General features: G+C 33.2%; 1 protein-coding gene across 1 annotated transcript; it reads left to right on the top strand.

The window, feature by feature from the left end:
* The first annotated feature begins 227 nt into the window (after positions 1 to 227).
* On the top strand, positions 228 to 11843 carry LOC133189715 (tectonic-3-like). The gene is made up of 15 exons (XM_061325114.1): positions 228 to 501; positions 3334 to 3454; positions 3725 to 3831; positions 4147 to 4283; positions 4643 to 4739; positions 5405 to 5526; positions 5783 to 5900; positions 6349 to 6435; positions 7594 to 7754; positions 7870 to 7995; positions 8438 to 8553; positions 9445 to 9576; positions 10148 to 10349; positions 10489 to 10641; positions 10745 to 11843. Exons 1-15 carry the CDS (start codon positions 231 to 233, stop codon positions 10991 to 10993), a joined length of 2199 nt encoding a protein of 732 aa, XP_061181098.1. The 5' UTR covers positions 228 to 230; the 3' UTR covers positions 10994 to 11843.
* The last annotated feature ends 3610 nt before the right edge of the window (positions 11844 to 15453 follow it).

The raw sequence follows: 15453 nt of genomic DNA, 5'->3' as shown, positions 1-15453 counted from the left end.
TAATACAATTAAACTGTTTTTAAAGTTTTCAGAATCTATCGAATCATCCATTTTTATCCGAGTATATGATTTTGGTATAAGATGTAAAGAAATAAAAATGATTTTTTTTTAAATTGCTGTTTTGCATGATTACCTGACTCTTCGTTCTTTTATGTTGTTTCAATGCCTTTTTTGTTATTTTTAATTTATAGAAAGATAATGACCCATGATGCACCTGTATTGTTTACATCATGGCGGCAAAAGGAAACATGGTTCTTGTAGGAACACGAATTTTGTGTTTATTATTTTTATCAATGTTTTTGACTTCTGTTGATGCATCAACAACAGTTGAAACCACAACGGTCAATAACACAACAGTATCCACAAGTGAAGCAACAACTGCAGAAACAACAACAACAGAAGCTACAACTACACAAGTCCAAACAACGACCACCACTGTGCCACCGACCACAGCACCGCCAATACAGACCTTTAGTCCATCTGCTGTAGCTGCAAATATTGGTAAGTCAATATCTGCGAGTAACTGACTTCAAGTATTCAACTCATAACTCAACAGCATTGACCCCCCCCCCCCTCCCCTTTCCTTTTGAGATAAGTTAAACTAGATAGCATTAAAGACATTTTGCCAAGAAATCAAGAAATTTTTGTCCTTCTTTTTTAATTTATTTTTTCTTCATCACGAACTTCTGAATCTGAAAAAAATGGTTGATGAATATGGTTAAAGTTGCAATAAATGGCAAAAATTGAAGATATACATTATGGAGCTGTGATAATCACAAGATAGTACTAAAGAAGGTAGATGAAACCCCATAAAGAACCCATTTTCTTTCTGTTTGTGCTTTTAAACATCATGAAAATTTATATTCTAATTCAGTGAAATCATTAATTTTTCAATTTGTAGAACTAAGAAGTATCACATACCTCTCTTTTAGTGTTGTTATGATAGTCACTGATGGTAGACAGACATCTCAGCCCAATGACACCTCGGCCCTTGACGTCTGAAACCTTGGCCCTGACTGGTTGGCCCAAGATTATTGACATGTCGGCCGATATAAAAGGCACCTCGGCCCAAGCGAAATTTTGTCATAGAAAAAAAATTATCCAGTATCTGAATTGATATTATTATCAGTGTAATTATTCTTTCTGACCAGGGTTCGACACTAACTTTTTAAGGCTTTAGTCCGGCCGGACAAGTGCTTCTGTACGTTTACTAGTCCGCACGCGATTTTACAAGTCCATCAAAAAAAAAGAAAGAAAAAGAAACATCTATGTTTTTTAACATTAATTTAACTTGACAATTAATATACGTTTTATACTTTTTTTATTGAAATAAACAAACTAAGCATATATTTGATCTCGCAATCAGCAAGTACGACCATATTCCCGATCTCGTTCTTTTTCTCTTTTTTTTTTCTTTACATTACATATCCAAAACGTCCAACATCTTTCTATAAAGTCTCATACTAAATCATGATCGCTAAAAACTTTTTACTTCATATCGATCACTCAGTCGAAAAATTAAGCGCAGAATTGACTCAGAATTGCGTTAACTACCCGCCAAAAGCTAGAAATCTAAAAATACACAGGGGGTTTTCCAGCAAAGTTGTCGAGAATCGGACATCGGTAATTTATTCATATTGTTTTCCAGAAATTTTTATTGGTCCGCTCGGACTAATTAGCCACAGATTTTATTAGTCCGAATGAAAATGTATTAGTCTGAGACTAACGGACTAACGTTAGTGTCGAACCCTGCTGACAGTTAAACGATTTTTTAAAATAAAAGTCAAAAGGGGGGGGGGTCTATAATCTGATAATAGAAAATTGGTTCACTTCCCTAAGCAAATCAGATCAGCACATCTTTAACTAACATCTATCTCTTATGGAAAATGCCCAATATATACACTTAAGTGAAACTATATATATCAACATTTTTATGATCTTGAATTTCTATAAGAATTGCCCGAATTTTATCGTAGCATTTGCATTGTTTCTCTTATGATCTGAAACATCTAAGATGGGTTGATAATTCGTGAAAAGATACATATGGACTTCATTTGATTAGTTACTTTTTTGTAAATGCGAGAATTTAACAATTGCAGCTATATTGCAGGAAAATTGCATAAATTGGATAAATGAAGAAATCTTGCATTAACAAAAAAGGAAGGACATTTTATTGTTTATGCTTATGTCAGTATAATTAAACATATAAAATAATACTTTAAGTACGCATTATTGATCTGAGCTTTATTGTTTTTTTCATCATGTTCATTGATTGATACAGATAGCTGAAAAAAGAAAAATAAATAAACTAGTTTAGCGACGTGAAATGTAAGTGGAATTCTTTAGAAATAAATGGACGTAAATGTTCTGAATGACTGTCTCACAATTAACCCTGCTCGTAATTATTCCCTCATTGTCACCAATATGACACGCACTGGAGACTCCAATGGATGCACCGCATTATCTTGTTTGTTTATCAATTAGCACTTTTAAAATTATAATTAATTGTCCTTTCATTCCTTGATTACCGTCAGTCAGCATGTGAAAGGTCTTTTTATTACTAAAAATAATATGATCGTTTACTTTTTCCAGTCAAAATTTTATATTGAAGTTGTAGATTGGAAGTATATTACGTACTTCCTAATAAAAGTTTGCTTGGGCAGACTTGTTTATGTATGGGCCAACCTGTCTTAAATCTTGGGCCGACCAGTCAAGACCGAGGTGTTATTGGGCAGAGATGTCAATGGGCTGAGGTGTCGTTGGGCCGAGGTGTCTGACATTCTCGCTGACTATCGAAAAATTGTCACTGAATTTTGAATTTTTATGGAACTTAATATGCTGATACGTATAAGGGAGAGCTTTTCAACTGCATCAAAAACTTTTGACCATGAAAATTCCTGTGACCTTGCCCTCACTCTTCATAAATTTGCATTTTGCTTAGTTTTAAAAAAAGCATTTAACCATTTAAGATATTTTTATGTAAGCTTATGCTCTTATACATAATTTGGTGAGAATTTTTCATCTTTATTCAATATTTTAGATTTCATTTTTAAAGAAACTATCTAAGATATTCTCATCAAACTTCATACACTAATACAATTTTTCATGTTGCATTACTAATGTACCCTCGGCAGGGCATTCTTGTCCTGTGGACATATTTCTAGTTGAATTTGTAATGCATAATAATGTAATAATGATACATAAGTAAAGTTAATGAGAGTTACAGACTATATTTGAGATGGTCTTATTTAGACTCAAAAGATGTCCAAAACATATCTGTAGTGTTTGATCTTCAAAATGTTGATTTGAAAGTTCCTGTATATGTTTCATTAGATGTAGGGCGATGTTGGTGTGACGTGACAGGAAATGCCTGTGATATTAACTGTTGTTGTGACACAGAGTGTGACCAAACAGATAGAGCTTCCTTTGACCGGTGTAAAGAATCACCTGTTAGGTATGTTATGTGATTGTGTTGATATCAAAAATAAAAGTTGGGTCCTCTTATATCATCAATCTTCACATATATAGATTTATCTTTCTCAAATCCTTGCCTTTTAGCATAAATATCCAAAATACTTGATATTGAAAACAACAATGAAATTTTCTCTAATGAACAACAAGAAAAAACTTACTTTAAAGGTTTATATGTAAAAGAATAAACAAGATACTCTAAATGTACATACTGAAGTCTCTGATTAATCAAGTATATAAATTGTATAACCAGTGTGGACGCCAGGTTTTGTGTTCAGGAGGAGGTAATCCTGATGGATAATTCCGTCTACACATCAGAGAAAACTCAAGATGGCCTCTTCTGTATTTACAAAGACAACAGTAAGTGTGATTTTTATCTTTTTTTTTTTTTTTTTTTTTTTAAAAAAAGCATAAGCTGTATTGTAAAGAATGTAAATATGATATATTTTAAAAGTCAATAAGATTATGTATTGATTATTGTTAATCAAGGATATACATAAGATTGATTTAAATATAGTTACTCTTTTAAAAAATGAAAAGTATGCATATCCATTTCAGAAAAGACATAATTTTTGATTTATTGAGAGCAGAATATTTTTAAATGAAATTCTACAGATAACTTTGCATAATAAGTTTTAGTATGTGTAGACAATATAATTATTCTTTGCTTTTTAGACCAAGAGAGAAATTACTACACCATACCTGATATGATAGACTCTTTGAGTACATTCAATTCATACAAAGATCGATATGCAGTGTTCACTTATTCCCCAACAGTGTCGGCTGAAACAACATATTCACAATTTTACAAGGTAAAATTGGCACTTCCAATTTATTTTATAACTTAAGGAAATATGAAAAATTTAAAGAAATACATATATAAAAATATGAAAAAATATTGTATGAACGTTTACTGCTTTCATATTTGAAACCAAATTATAATAATCAATGACAAAACATGGAACATATACTGAGTGATTAGTGTGAAAGGTTTTGCAGAAATCATTTTCTGTGGAAAATATTTATAAATCCCAACAAGTATATAATTAATGTATACTCTCAAGTGAAACCCTATGCTTTGATCTTGAAGAAATTAAAATGATTTAAATTAAACTCTTTATGCTGCTACACATCTGTACTCATCATTTTCCTACTTAATTTTTCTTTTTAGACAGGAGACCCTATCTTTGTTGTGTACGAGAACTTGGCTACCGGTTATCTAAATATTCCCCAGGGGGATCCTTACTGCTCCAGCAATAACCCTGTGTGTGAGTGAAGTTTTTTTCTAAGTACATGATATTCCTGTTCATGAATAAAAGATATCAATGCACTTTATTAAGTCTTTGGTTTATAATTATTTACATTCCTGTAAAAGAAGAATCATTCTAAAAGAAGCTTTTTTTAGTTTTTTTGTTACCCTCTCTTATCATCTGTTCCATCACATTATATCATTTTTACCTCTCTCTGACTGACAATTTGCATTTACCTTCCTGAACATGGTTTTTCTGCATAAAAAAAATTTCAATATTGTTTAAGACAAAAATAAAATATATACATGTAGAGGATATTCAATGTTTTGTAGTTGTATATGGAATTTATTTTATGAGTGTGACAGGGATTTGATTTTATACATGTATGTTCATGTGTAAATTAAATTCCATATTAATTACAAAACATTGAATTTTCTGGTTTTTAAAATTTTTTTTTTACATTTTCCGCCCTTGACTTTTCGGGGATCCAAGTAAACTTTGCTATATCAGTGAATTCGCAATATCTGTGTTCGTACTAAACAAGTTTTACTGTATCACTTTTATTCAATGGATAAAATTCACTGTTGAAAATGTAATAAATACATGTACATTTCTGAGTTTGCTTATTAGGAAAACAGAGAACAGTATGTAGAATGACAATTGCTTTTAAATATACTTTACAGCTTATTTAGTTGACCAGAGTTTTAAGTGTACTCGACAAATAAGAACATTAAGTGCCACTACGTGTCAAACCACATCCTACCTGAGTGCCTCTAGTTACCTTACAAACATCAGAATTGTCAAGGTAAAGAACTATACCTGTTGTTTTAATTATTTATCATTGTTTATGTATGTATTCTTTCCAAAAAAAAAGAAAAAGAAAATAGGTACGTGAACCAATATCAAAGTATGTATTCCAAAATGTAATGTATAGACATTTCATTTAGAGGAATGATAAGAAAAACAATCTGAAATTATCAGTAACTTAATCCAGTATAATTTTTTTTTTACATACCATGAAAATTTATATTTAGTGTAACTGAAAATGTTTAATTTTACAGACACCCTACCTTTTTACTTGGATAATAAATGGTACTGAGGTAACAACCCCAGCCCCAACAACAACTGCAGCACCCACAACACCCGCCCCCACAACAGTTCCCGTGACAACATCGAATGGTAACATTTGATCTTAGCTCCTAAAGTCTAGCTGGAATTCAAACAATATGTTCAAAATCTTGTAGCTGAATTTTCATTTTTGTTTGATCTTGGTTTTATTACAAACTGAGTACACATTCATAATCTTATGCCAACTATTATTATCAGCATGCTTATAAATACTGAATATCTAGGAATTGCAGATAAATAATGGCATTACAGTACTAATAAATTGACAGGCATGTTTTTATTCCCATGTATACAGATGATTAAATCTACACACATATACTTTAATAAATGTATTAGATTTCAGTAACAGCATGATTTTTTCTTCAATAATCATTTTTATACTTCATCTAACTGTTGTAATGTGTGCATTCATTTTATTTGATTTAGTCTATACAAGGTATATATTTTTTATTTATGGCTGCACTTTGTTATTTCTCTCTGTAAATGACCTGATTTGCAGACACCAATACAACAGTAGAAACCACAACGACACCACAGACCACCACAACTACCACCCAGGCCACCACAACTGTGCTACAGACAACAGGTACAGTCCACAACCTCAGGATGCCATGCAGTTTAATGAATCATAAATCCCTTTAAAATGTGATTTATATGATGTTAAGGCTTGATTTAAATCTCCTCTGATAGCCCACTCCAGTCAGTCCTTGTGTAGGAATATATGCTGTATAAATGGAGAAATGATTTGAAACATATACCACATACCATATACCACCTCTGAGGTTGAAGTCTTTAAGTTTGCATCATTGATAGTTATAGATTTAAAGTTTAAATGTGATTAAAACCAACAATTGTTAATACAGGTTTAGCAGTTGATAATGTCACTGCTTTATTGGACAATGTTACCATGGTGACAGATGAGGAAGGTTAACAGTTATTTTTAATGCTTCAGAATTTTAGAAATAGAAAACTGAGTATTTCCAGCTTTGAGATCTCCATAGCTTGGTGCACATTGCTATTGAATTGCACTACATGTCACACATATTAAGCAGAACTAAGCAGGAATAAGCTGATATTCAGGGAAAACTTTCATGTTAAATGCACAGAAATTTCTGTTGATTGACGTTTATCACCTCTGTGAGTGTATCCTTTTCTCCCCTGGGCCCTGACTAGTACATCTCTTTGATCAGCATTGCCTTGTCTAATACGTCTCTTTGATCAGCATTGCAGCTTGAAGCAGAACATTTCTCCTCCAGAGTTTTCCACCATTATGATTCAGTTTTCAATTTCTTTCTCTCCTCTTCATTTATAAATGCAAGATGTGCACATATTGATCCTCTCTGATCATGTTTCTGATAGCAGTCTGTATATATATAGTTTATCTTACCTTCTGGCTATTTCTCAGCTATATGAAGATATGCATTTTTATGCATGTTAGATTTCATAATTATCATGAATCGTTATTCTTGTTAATTATTCTCCATTTACTTGCCAGCTTTTATGTACGCAGATAGCTTTATTCATACGGTTTTGGATTACATGTATTTAATTATTCAAATCAATATTCATTTGCATGTACATTTATTTAATTTTATTCATATGTAAATGCATGAAATTTGTACATACATGTATATGCCTTTAACACATTAAACTTAAAATAAAAATGCTTGTTTCCTGCTCAGCGTATTCAATCTGTAGCATATGTATCTTGGTACCTTTCCTTATTAAATGTTGGTGTTTTTAGTTCAGCGGTCCCTGTATAATAATAGCTACACAATGGAGTTTGAGCTAGAAAGGGTTGAATGCCTGGACAGGACTGGACTTGTAGTGGACTGTCCATTTGTTTCCACATCACCACCCAATGCAACTTTCAACACGTCACATTGTAATAATGTTGTTCTTGGGGTGAGTGTAGAAAAAAAATGGTGATAATTTACTAAAGAATAAAATGCAATTTGAAGTCTTCAGATTGTAAGTATGTGTATGTTCGTTGGTAAATGGCAAATATTTTCCATCATAGGTTGAATATCATATCACCCATGATGGATCAAATGGAATTTCCCGAGCCGGAGTTCGCCTGACTATCGGGTCTATCCAGGAATCTGATTTACCACTTACTCAGACTTACGGCTCATCTTTTACTTCAGTAAGATGTTATTTAATATCCATAAGTACATGCAAGTTAAACAACTTCTTGTAAGTCAAAGTGTGGTGTTTTATTATTTTATTCCATTTACATATGAAAAAGTAAATTCTCTTGGTATGATGCATAACCAGGTATATGGAATTAAAAAGTTGCTTATTGAAAGATTTAAAATGTTGACTTTTTCCAAAATTTTTCCGTATTTACTCACCTATAAGTCAGTTTTTTGGGAGTTAAACTTTGGTCCAGAACTCTTTGTCCAACTTATAGGCGAGTCATAAAAAGATTGAATTTTAGAGGGTCAAGCCCTCTAATATAAGCTTAAAAAATACAACCGACTTATAGGCGGACCAACTTATATGCAAGTATATACGGTAAATGAGATAGATTTTGGTAACTGTGTAAAAATATACACTATTATAGCAGCTATGTTTTTATTCAATAGGTAAATGAAATAAATAAGACAATCATAGAAAGAAGTGGCAACCCAGGGTACATTGTAGGAAAACCTGTAAGAGCTGGTGTCTTAGTTCTAAATGCCACTGGGGATAGTGGTAATAGGTAAGAATAATACATTGTAGGGAAACCTGTAAGAGCCGGTGTCTTAGTTCTGAATGCCACTGGGGATAGTGGTAATAGGTAAGAATAATACATTGTAGGGAAACCTGTAAGAGCCGGTGTCTTAGTTCTGAATGCCACTGGGGATAGTGGTAATAGGTAAGAATAATACATTGTAGGGAAACCTGTAAGAGCTGGTGTCTTAGTTCTGAATGCCACTGGGGATAGTGGTAATAGGTAAGAATAATACATTGTAGGGAAACCTGTAAGAGCTGGTGTCTTAGTTCTGAATGCCACTGGGGATAGTGGTAATAGGTAAGAATAATACATTGTAGGGAAACCTGTAAGAGCTGGTGTCTTAGTTCTGAATGCCATGGGGGATAGTGGTCATAGGTAAGAAATGGTCACCTAGGATAGATTGAAGAGAGATACATGTATTTAGATTGGATATTTAGGGTTTATTCTGTGGGAAAAATACTGCTACATGTGTGTGCTTTATCAAGAATTTCTTAACTTGATGTATATGGTGTAAACAAACCTGCAAGTATCTTATTTCATTGGAAGTTTCATGACCTAAGCCTTCAAATGTGGGTTGGTGGCTAGAAATAGTTTAATGCCAACAGCTTCTATGTCAAATACATATATGTACATATATGCATGCAATTGCTGTGACATATAAGTCATTTTAATGTAAAGAAAAGCAATGTTTACTGGTAATTTAAAAAAAGTACTTTGTTTTAAGCTTGTATTTTCGGTGTTGTGAATGCACGTGTACTTGTACCTGTACATACATTAGTTGATGAGATTGTATAAAAAAAAGTCACACAAAATATCATCAGATCACGAGCTGGACATCCTTATAGTACTGTGTTTTCAGACATATTTCCTCTCTAGATATGCCATAGTGGAGGATATGTATAACATGACAATTATCAAAGGCTCAGCCACAGGCACCTGTCTCACAGACGCGGGGACCAGACAGCAGATAAACTTTGGGATCAACATGGCATCAGGCTGCTTGATCAGGTATAACTGCTACAACTTTCATCAGAGAAAGGTTATGTCACCCAACAGTGAACATTTCTTACTGAAATGTAATGTCTTTTAACTGTGAAAGAAATCAGACTTTATCTTTAAAATTTACATTTTCTGATATTTAGAGAGTGATAAAACCTTTAGATCTGAATGTGTGTATCAGATCTTAAAAAGCTATGTTATGTTAAAGGTGTACCTTGTTGACCATTAGTGATTTTGAGGCTATGTTGACATGAGAAATATTTTGTATACATGCAAATTATCATGTGCTACAATGTACCATGTAAATGCCTCATTAAGTCTCAAAACTATGCAGTTACAATACAGGTATATGCTAAATATAAAGATAGGACTGTGTTGCATGATTAAAAACTGGCATGTAGTTTTGAGCTCACCTGAGCCAAAGACTCAACTGAGCTCTTCTGATCAAAGTGTCCAGTGACCAAAGTTTGTCTGTGTCATCTCTGCTATCTGTAAACTTTTCTTATTTAAATATGCAGAGATTTTTTTTCTAATAACTTTTTTGTTGGGACATTTTCCAAGAATAGAATTGCCATTTCAGGTTTAATTTATACAATGTGTCTGCAGACCAGTATTGTCAGGCTATGCAAGATGTAGTGATTGATGCAATGGAGGGTGTGGTGGACACGGTGACCCGGGATGACCCAACCAGACTGAGGCGGGTAGCTACTTACGGAAATTCTGACCCATTAAAACCAGGAGATTGGGTCCAGATTCTCAGAGAGCCACCAGCACCTGCAGCAGTAAGTTCATGTATTGTGTATACATTATAAATTCACTGATCATTTTAATTTCAAGGTATGCAATGGAGCAATGATACAATTAATGCAGAAAAAATATTCAGTATTTAAACCAAGAAATAAAACGACATTTTTGATTTAGGGTCAAGATACACAGGATGGCCCTGTGTGTACCATGTCACTGGGGATGCATACAGAGATACTGTATGCCAAAACAGGAGCTTTAGCAAACCCTCAACCTAAAATCATAGGAGTCTCCTACAGATATGAGCCTAGACAGGATGTTACCTATACCGTATGAATGAATTAAACTTTCCAAATATATCCATGGATTATAAGTTGAAAAAATAAACCTTAAAAAAATATATATATTTATATATGTGTTGGTATTTTCACAGTGTGAAGGGTCACGTTGCACACCTGGAAATACAGAGGTGGATCAGTCATTTGAGGTGCGGCACTCAGTGACCTTCATTGATGCATCTCAACCTGCCACTGGTTATGTGGGGGAGCCACCTGTCTTCCTGGCAAAAGTGCCCAGTGATTTCTTCTACCCCTTTGACAGCAGCAATGCATCACAAATTAGACTGTTTAATTATTATCACATTATATGGTTTTTCTTACTATGCAAATGTTCAATTTTATAGGGAATGTAATTCATAGGTTTTTAGTAATTTCAAATTTAAAGGGAATCATGCTTGTTGAAGAATCTACTTAAATCTAGTTTACATGGTCTAGTTGATTTCTATTTTTCTTTTGTTCAGTTAATTTAAGCAAACTGTTTCCAAATAATGTCTAAGATAAACTTGTATATTTCCATGTACATGCATCAATGATCCTCTGTAATCACGATCCCCAGAATTTAATTTCCATTAAGATGCATATTACTACTTTTTAAAAGTCACTTTCTTTATACAAGCAAAGTTATTCATATTTCATTTGATCTTTCACATTAGTTAAATTTTACAATATCAAATCTTATTTAATGTTAACTCAGGTTTTCCTTGTATGATTTGCTAAATAGACAGTTTTCCTGCAACAGAAATACATGCAAAATAGTTTAAGATAAAAAAAAAAACTTGAATTGCAGAGAAGCACATACACTTCATAGATGACCCTGTACAAGAGCTAAAATAGTCTGAAAATGTAGTGTTTAATTTGTGCAGGTGGTTGCAAAAATGATAATACCTTAAATATTAGTGCTGTATTTTAATGATGTAAATGTTACTGGGTATATGATTTAGAAAATGTGAAGAATGAGAGTTGACATTTCTTTGACGAGGTCTGTATGGTTGTGAATAATTTTGTACTGTGATATAAATGTATTTAACAAACAAGAGAGATACTGATTAATGAAATATGTTATCCGTCCTGGTTAGTGTACAGATTCAGCATACTGAATCTATACACTTTTATTTTTATTAGTATACATGGTTAACTTTATGAGTTGTGATTGGCAGATGTGAGATTTTATTAATCTTGTAAACTTAGGACATATTGAGAGTTTTGTACTTTGATACTTAGAAATTAAAAAGTATATTTAAAGCATTACGAGTTGTAGTAAATGAAATAGTAATGTAGTTTTTCAGAACCTTTCTCTACGAGGGGTTATCAAAAAGTTCGTGGACTAGCGTCATAAAATTAAAACCGTTTGAGATATATCAATGAATTTTTAAACATTAAATAAGCATCTTCTTTTCTATCTGTAAAATAAACAATAAATCATAATTTTAATTTTTTTAATGAATTGTAAATGTTTTTCTAAGCAAAGGTATGTCCAGGCGGCGCAACCTCGAATATGACGTATTTTCTACCTGAGTGTAACTGAGAAAACCTCTTCTGATATGAGCATTTGTCATCCGAAAATCCCATTAATTCGCTCATGTGTTGTGACACAATTTTTCCGTGAAAGTTGCAATTTTTGCCTCATTCTGTATATTCTATGAAATTTTATCCTAAATTTTATATGGAATGTCCAAACAATAAAGGGGTTAAAAATGACGTCAAAAGGGGGGAGGGTGTCATTTTGCAACATTCTATAAAGTTTCAGCCCCTGCAAAACCTGGCATAAACCCGAAAAATGTTTAAACAGGTTACAGAGAAATAAAATGCATCCAGAGTACTTGTTTTTAAATATCAAAACGGATTCAGCGAGAGAAGAGACACACAGTTAATGTAATTTGTAGTCAGGGTGTGCAAAATCAGTCTCGTCGAAAAGTGACCTTGATCATGTAAGGTTGATATTGAACTCCGACAAGAAAATTATGCTGGCATAATCAAGCGAAGATCTAGATCCCTATGTTTAGATTTATGTACAATATTAATGCATTGAAATCAGCAGTTCATAACATTGTAAAGTCATATAAACAGGACGGGCTTAGGACTTTACTTAACTCCAGAGAATCTCATCAAGATAAGTGTATTGAGGTAGAGGGAGCGGACATTGAGAAACAATGACGTTGTCGGACGTCATAAAATTAAATGGCGACAGCGCCGGGTGATCATATAATGTCCCTTTTATTCAATGATATTTTGACAAATTATCATCGTATCAAGCTGAAATTTTCAAAACTTCTTAAACTTTTGTTGTTTTATGTTCCTTGTAAATTTTGTAATCAACGACTACATAGAATTAATTTTATCGCAGCAGTCCACGAACTTTTTGATAACCCCTCGTACATTTTGTTCATCATTGGAGTACTTACTTCAAAATTACTTAGCAATCATTTGAGATTTTTCAAGTTAAAGCCACCAGGAATTACTAGTAATGCTAGGGGTTCAAAGTGTAAAATCATGTTTTGAATCTACATTCATTTTGTGAGAAGCCGAGTTCTTAAAATTAAATGGTGTTGCAAGAGGATGCTCCACTTTGCAATACCCTTGACATCATGTCACCTTCTAAGAAAATAACTTACATCTGTGATTAAACTTCATTATACCCCCCTCACAAATGAAGTTGGGGGGTAGTACTGTGGAATCCTCATTGTTCTTGGGGAGGAGGGCAGTGTTCATAGATTTTGCAAGTCACTCTTACCCACAAATTTACATGCCCACGAACAATTATTTTGTTCATATAGTGATTCATTGAAACTACCTTATAAACGAGTTACCTTTGAAATTAGGTCTCCACGAACCAATAAAATTTTGCTCACCCACTAACATTGACCCCCAATGAATTAAAATGATTCCACAGTATATAGGAATCACCTTATCCACCCATCTGTCTGTCCATCCGTCATGTCTAGGCCATAACTTTGTAATGGAGAAACACTGAAAGTTCATTCTGACACAAAGATTTCTATGACCTGAGGGTATGACATGACTTTTGACTTAAGGTCATTCCAGCAAGTTCAATTCACTGGCAGAAAAAGTGTAAAATTCATGTCTGGTTTATAACTTTCTAATGGAGAAACATTGGTTGTTTCTACTTCATACAAAGATTGCTTATGACCTGAGGGTTTGTCAAAATCTTGACCCAAGGTCATTTGATCAAGTACAAGGTCACTTTTAGAACAAGAGGCCCAAGGGCCTTGAATCGCTCTTCTGATAAACTGTACAACCTATCACTTCTATTTGAAGCCTCTAAGTATCCTGTATACATGTATTTAGATAAAGCCTTGAAATTCCAAAGGTAGGTCATCATGACCTACAATTTAGATGAAACACTCTGAGAACCCTAGATGATTCTAAGCCAATTAGTACTTGAGAGTAGGTCATGGTGACCCTACTTATCACTTGTCATTCTTTTAAGACCCAAGATGCATCAACTAAGTTTGATGATTCTAAGCCAATTAATACCTAAAATATTTTTAAAATTATAACCATAAATTTCAAAAGTAGGTCACAGTGACCTACTTTTCAGATGACATACTTTGAGGACCCAAGATGCATCAACTGACAAAGTTTGATGATTCTAAGCCAGTAAGTACCTGATATATTTAAATAAAGACAAAAAATTTCAAAAGTAGGTCACAGTGACCTACATTTCAGTCAACTTACTCCGGGGACCGAAGATGCATCAACTGACAAAGTTTGATGATTCTAAGCCAATTAGTACTCGAAATATTTCATTATAGCCATATAAATTGAAAAGTAGGTCACGGTGACCTACTTTTCAGAAGACGTACTCCGAGGACCCAAGATACATCAACTGACAAAGGTTGATGATTCTAAGCCAAATAGTACCTGAAAATATTAAATACAGCCATAAAATTTCAAAAGTAGGTCACAATGACCTACTTTTCAGTTGTCATACTCCGAAGACCCAAGATGCATCAACTGACATAGTTTGATGATTCTAAGCCAATTAGTACCTGAAATATTTAATTATAGTCCTATAAATTGAAAAGTAGGTCACAGTGACCTACTTTTCAGTTGACCTGCTCTGAGGACCCAAGATACATCAACTGACAAATTTTGATGATTCTAAGCAAAATGATACTCTAAATATTTAGATATAGCCATAAAATTTCAAAAGTAGGTCATGGTGACCTACTTTTCAGTTGACATTTTTCGAGGACCCAAGGTGCATCAACTTACAAAGTTTTATAATCATAGGTCTTAAAATGTTCAAATTATGCCTCTAAAATGCTTTGAAATCGAATGCCTGCAGAGTTAAAAAAGTAGGTCACTGTGACCTACTTTTTAAGAAAAATGTTTTATGGCCCCAAGATGCATCATCTTACAAGATTTAATGATTCTAAACCTCTCAGTATTCAAATTAATGACCTTAATTGTTTTGAAAAAGATTAGACAAAAAATTCAAAAAGTAGGTTAAGGTGACCTACTTTTTAATTGACGTACTCTGAGGACCCAAGATGCATCAACTGACAAAGTTTGATGATCATAGGCCTTAAATTGTTCAAAATATGCTTCTAAATCATTTTGAAAAAGAATGGATGTAAAATTTAAAAAGTAGGTCACTGTGACCTACTTTTGAGTCAACATGATATGAGGTCCTTAGATGGATCAACTGACAAGATTTGATGATCCTAGTCCTTATAGTAAGCACAATATCGACATTTTAATAAAATGTAATATTTGGTCAACTTTGAAGTGACCTTGAGACCACACTCTTTGCCCCAGGGTAATGCCTTGAATAATTTTT

The sequence above is a fragment of the Saccostrea echinata genome, unplaced genomic scaffold (genome assembly GCF_033153115.1).
Source record: "Saccostrea echinata isolate AGI-Se365-2 ecotype Australia unplaced genomic scaffold, CSIRO_AGI_Sech_v1 ptg000019l, whole genome shotgun sequence".
In the NCBI taxonomy this organism is placed as follows: domain Eukaryota; kingdom Metazoa; phylum Mollusca; class Bivalvia; order Ostreida; family Ostreidae; genus Saccostrea; species Saccostrea echinata.
This window is presented reverse-complemented; position numbering and strand designations above follow the sequence as displayed.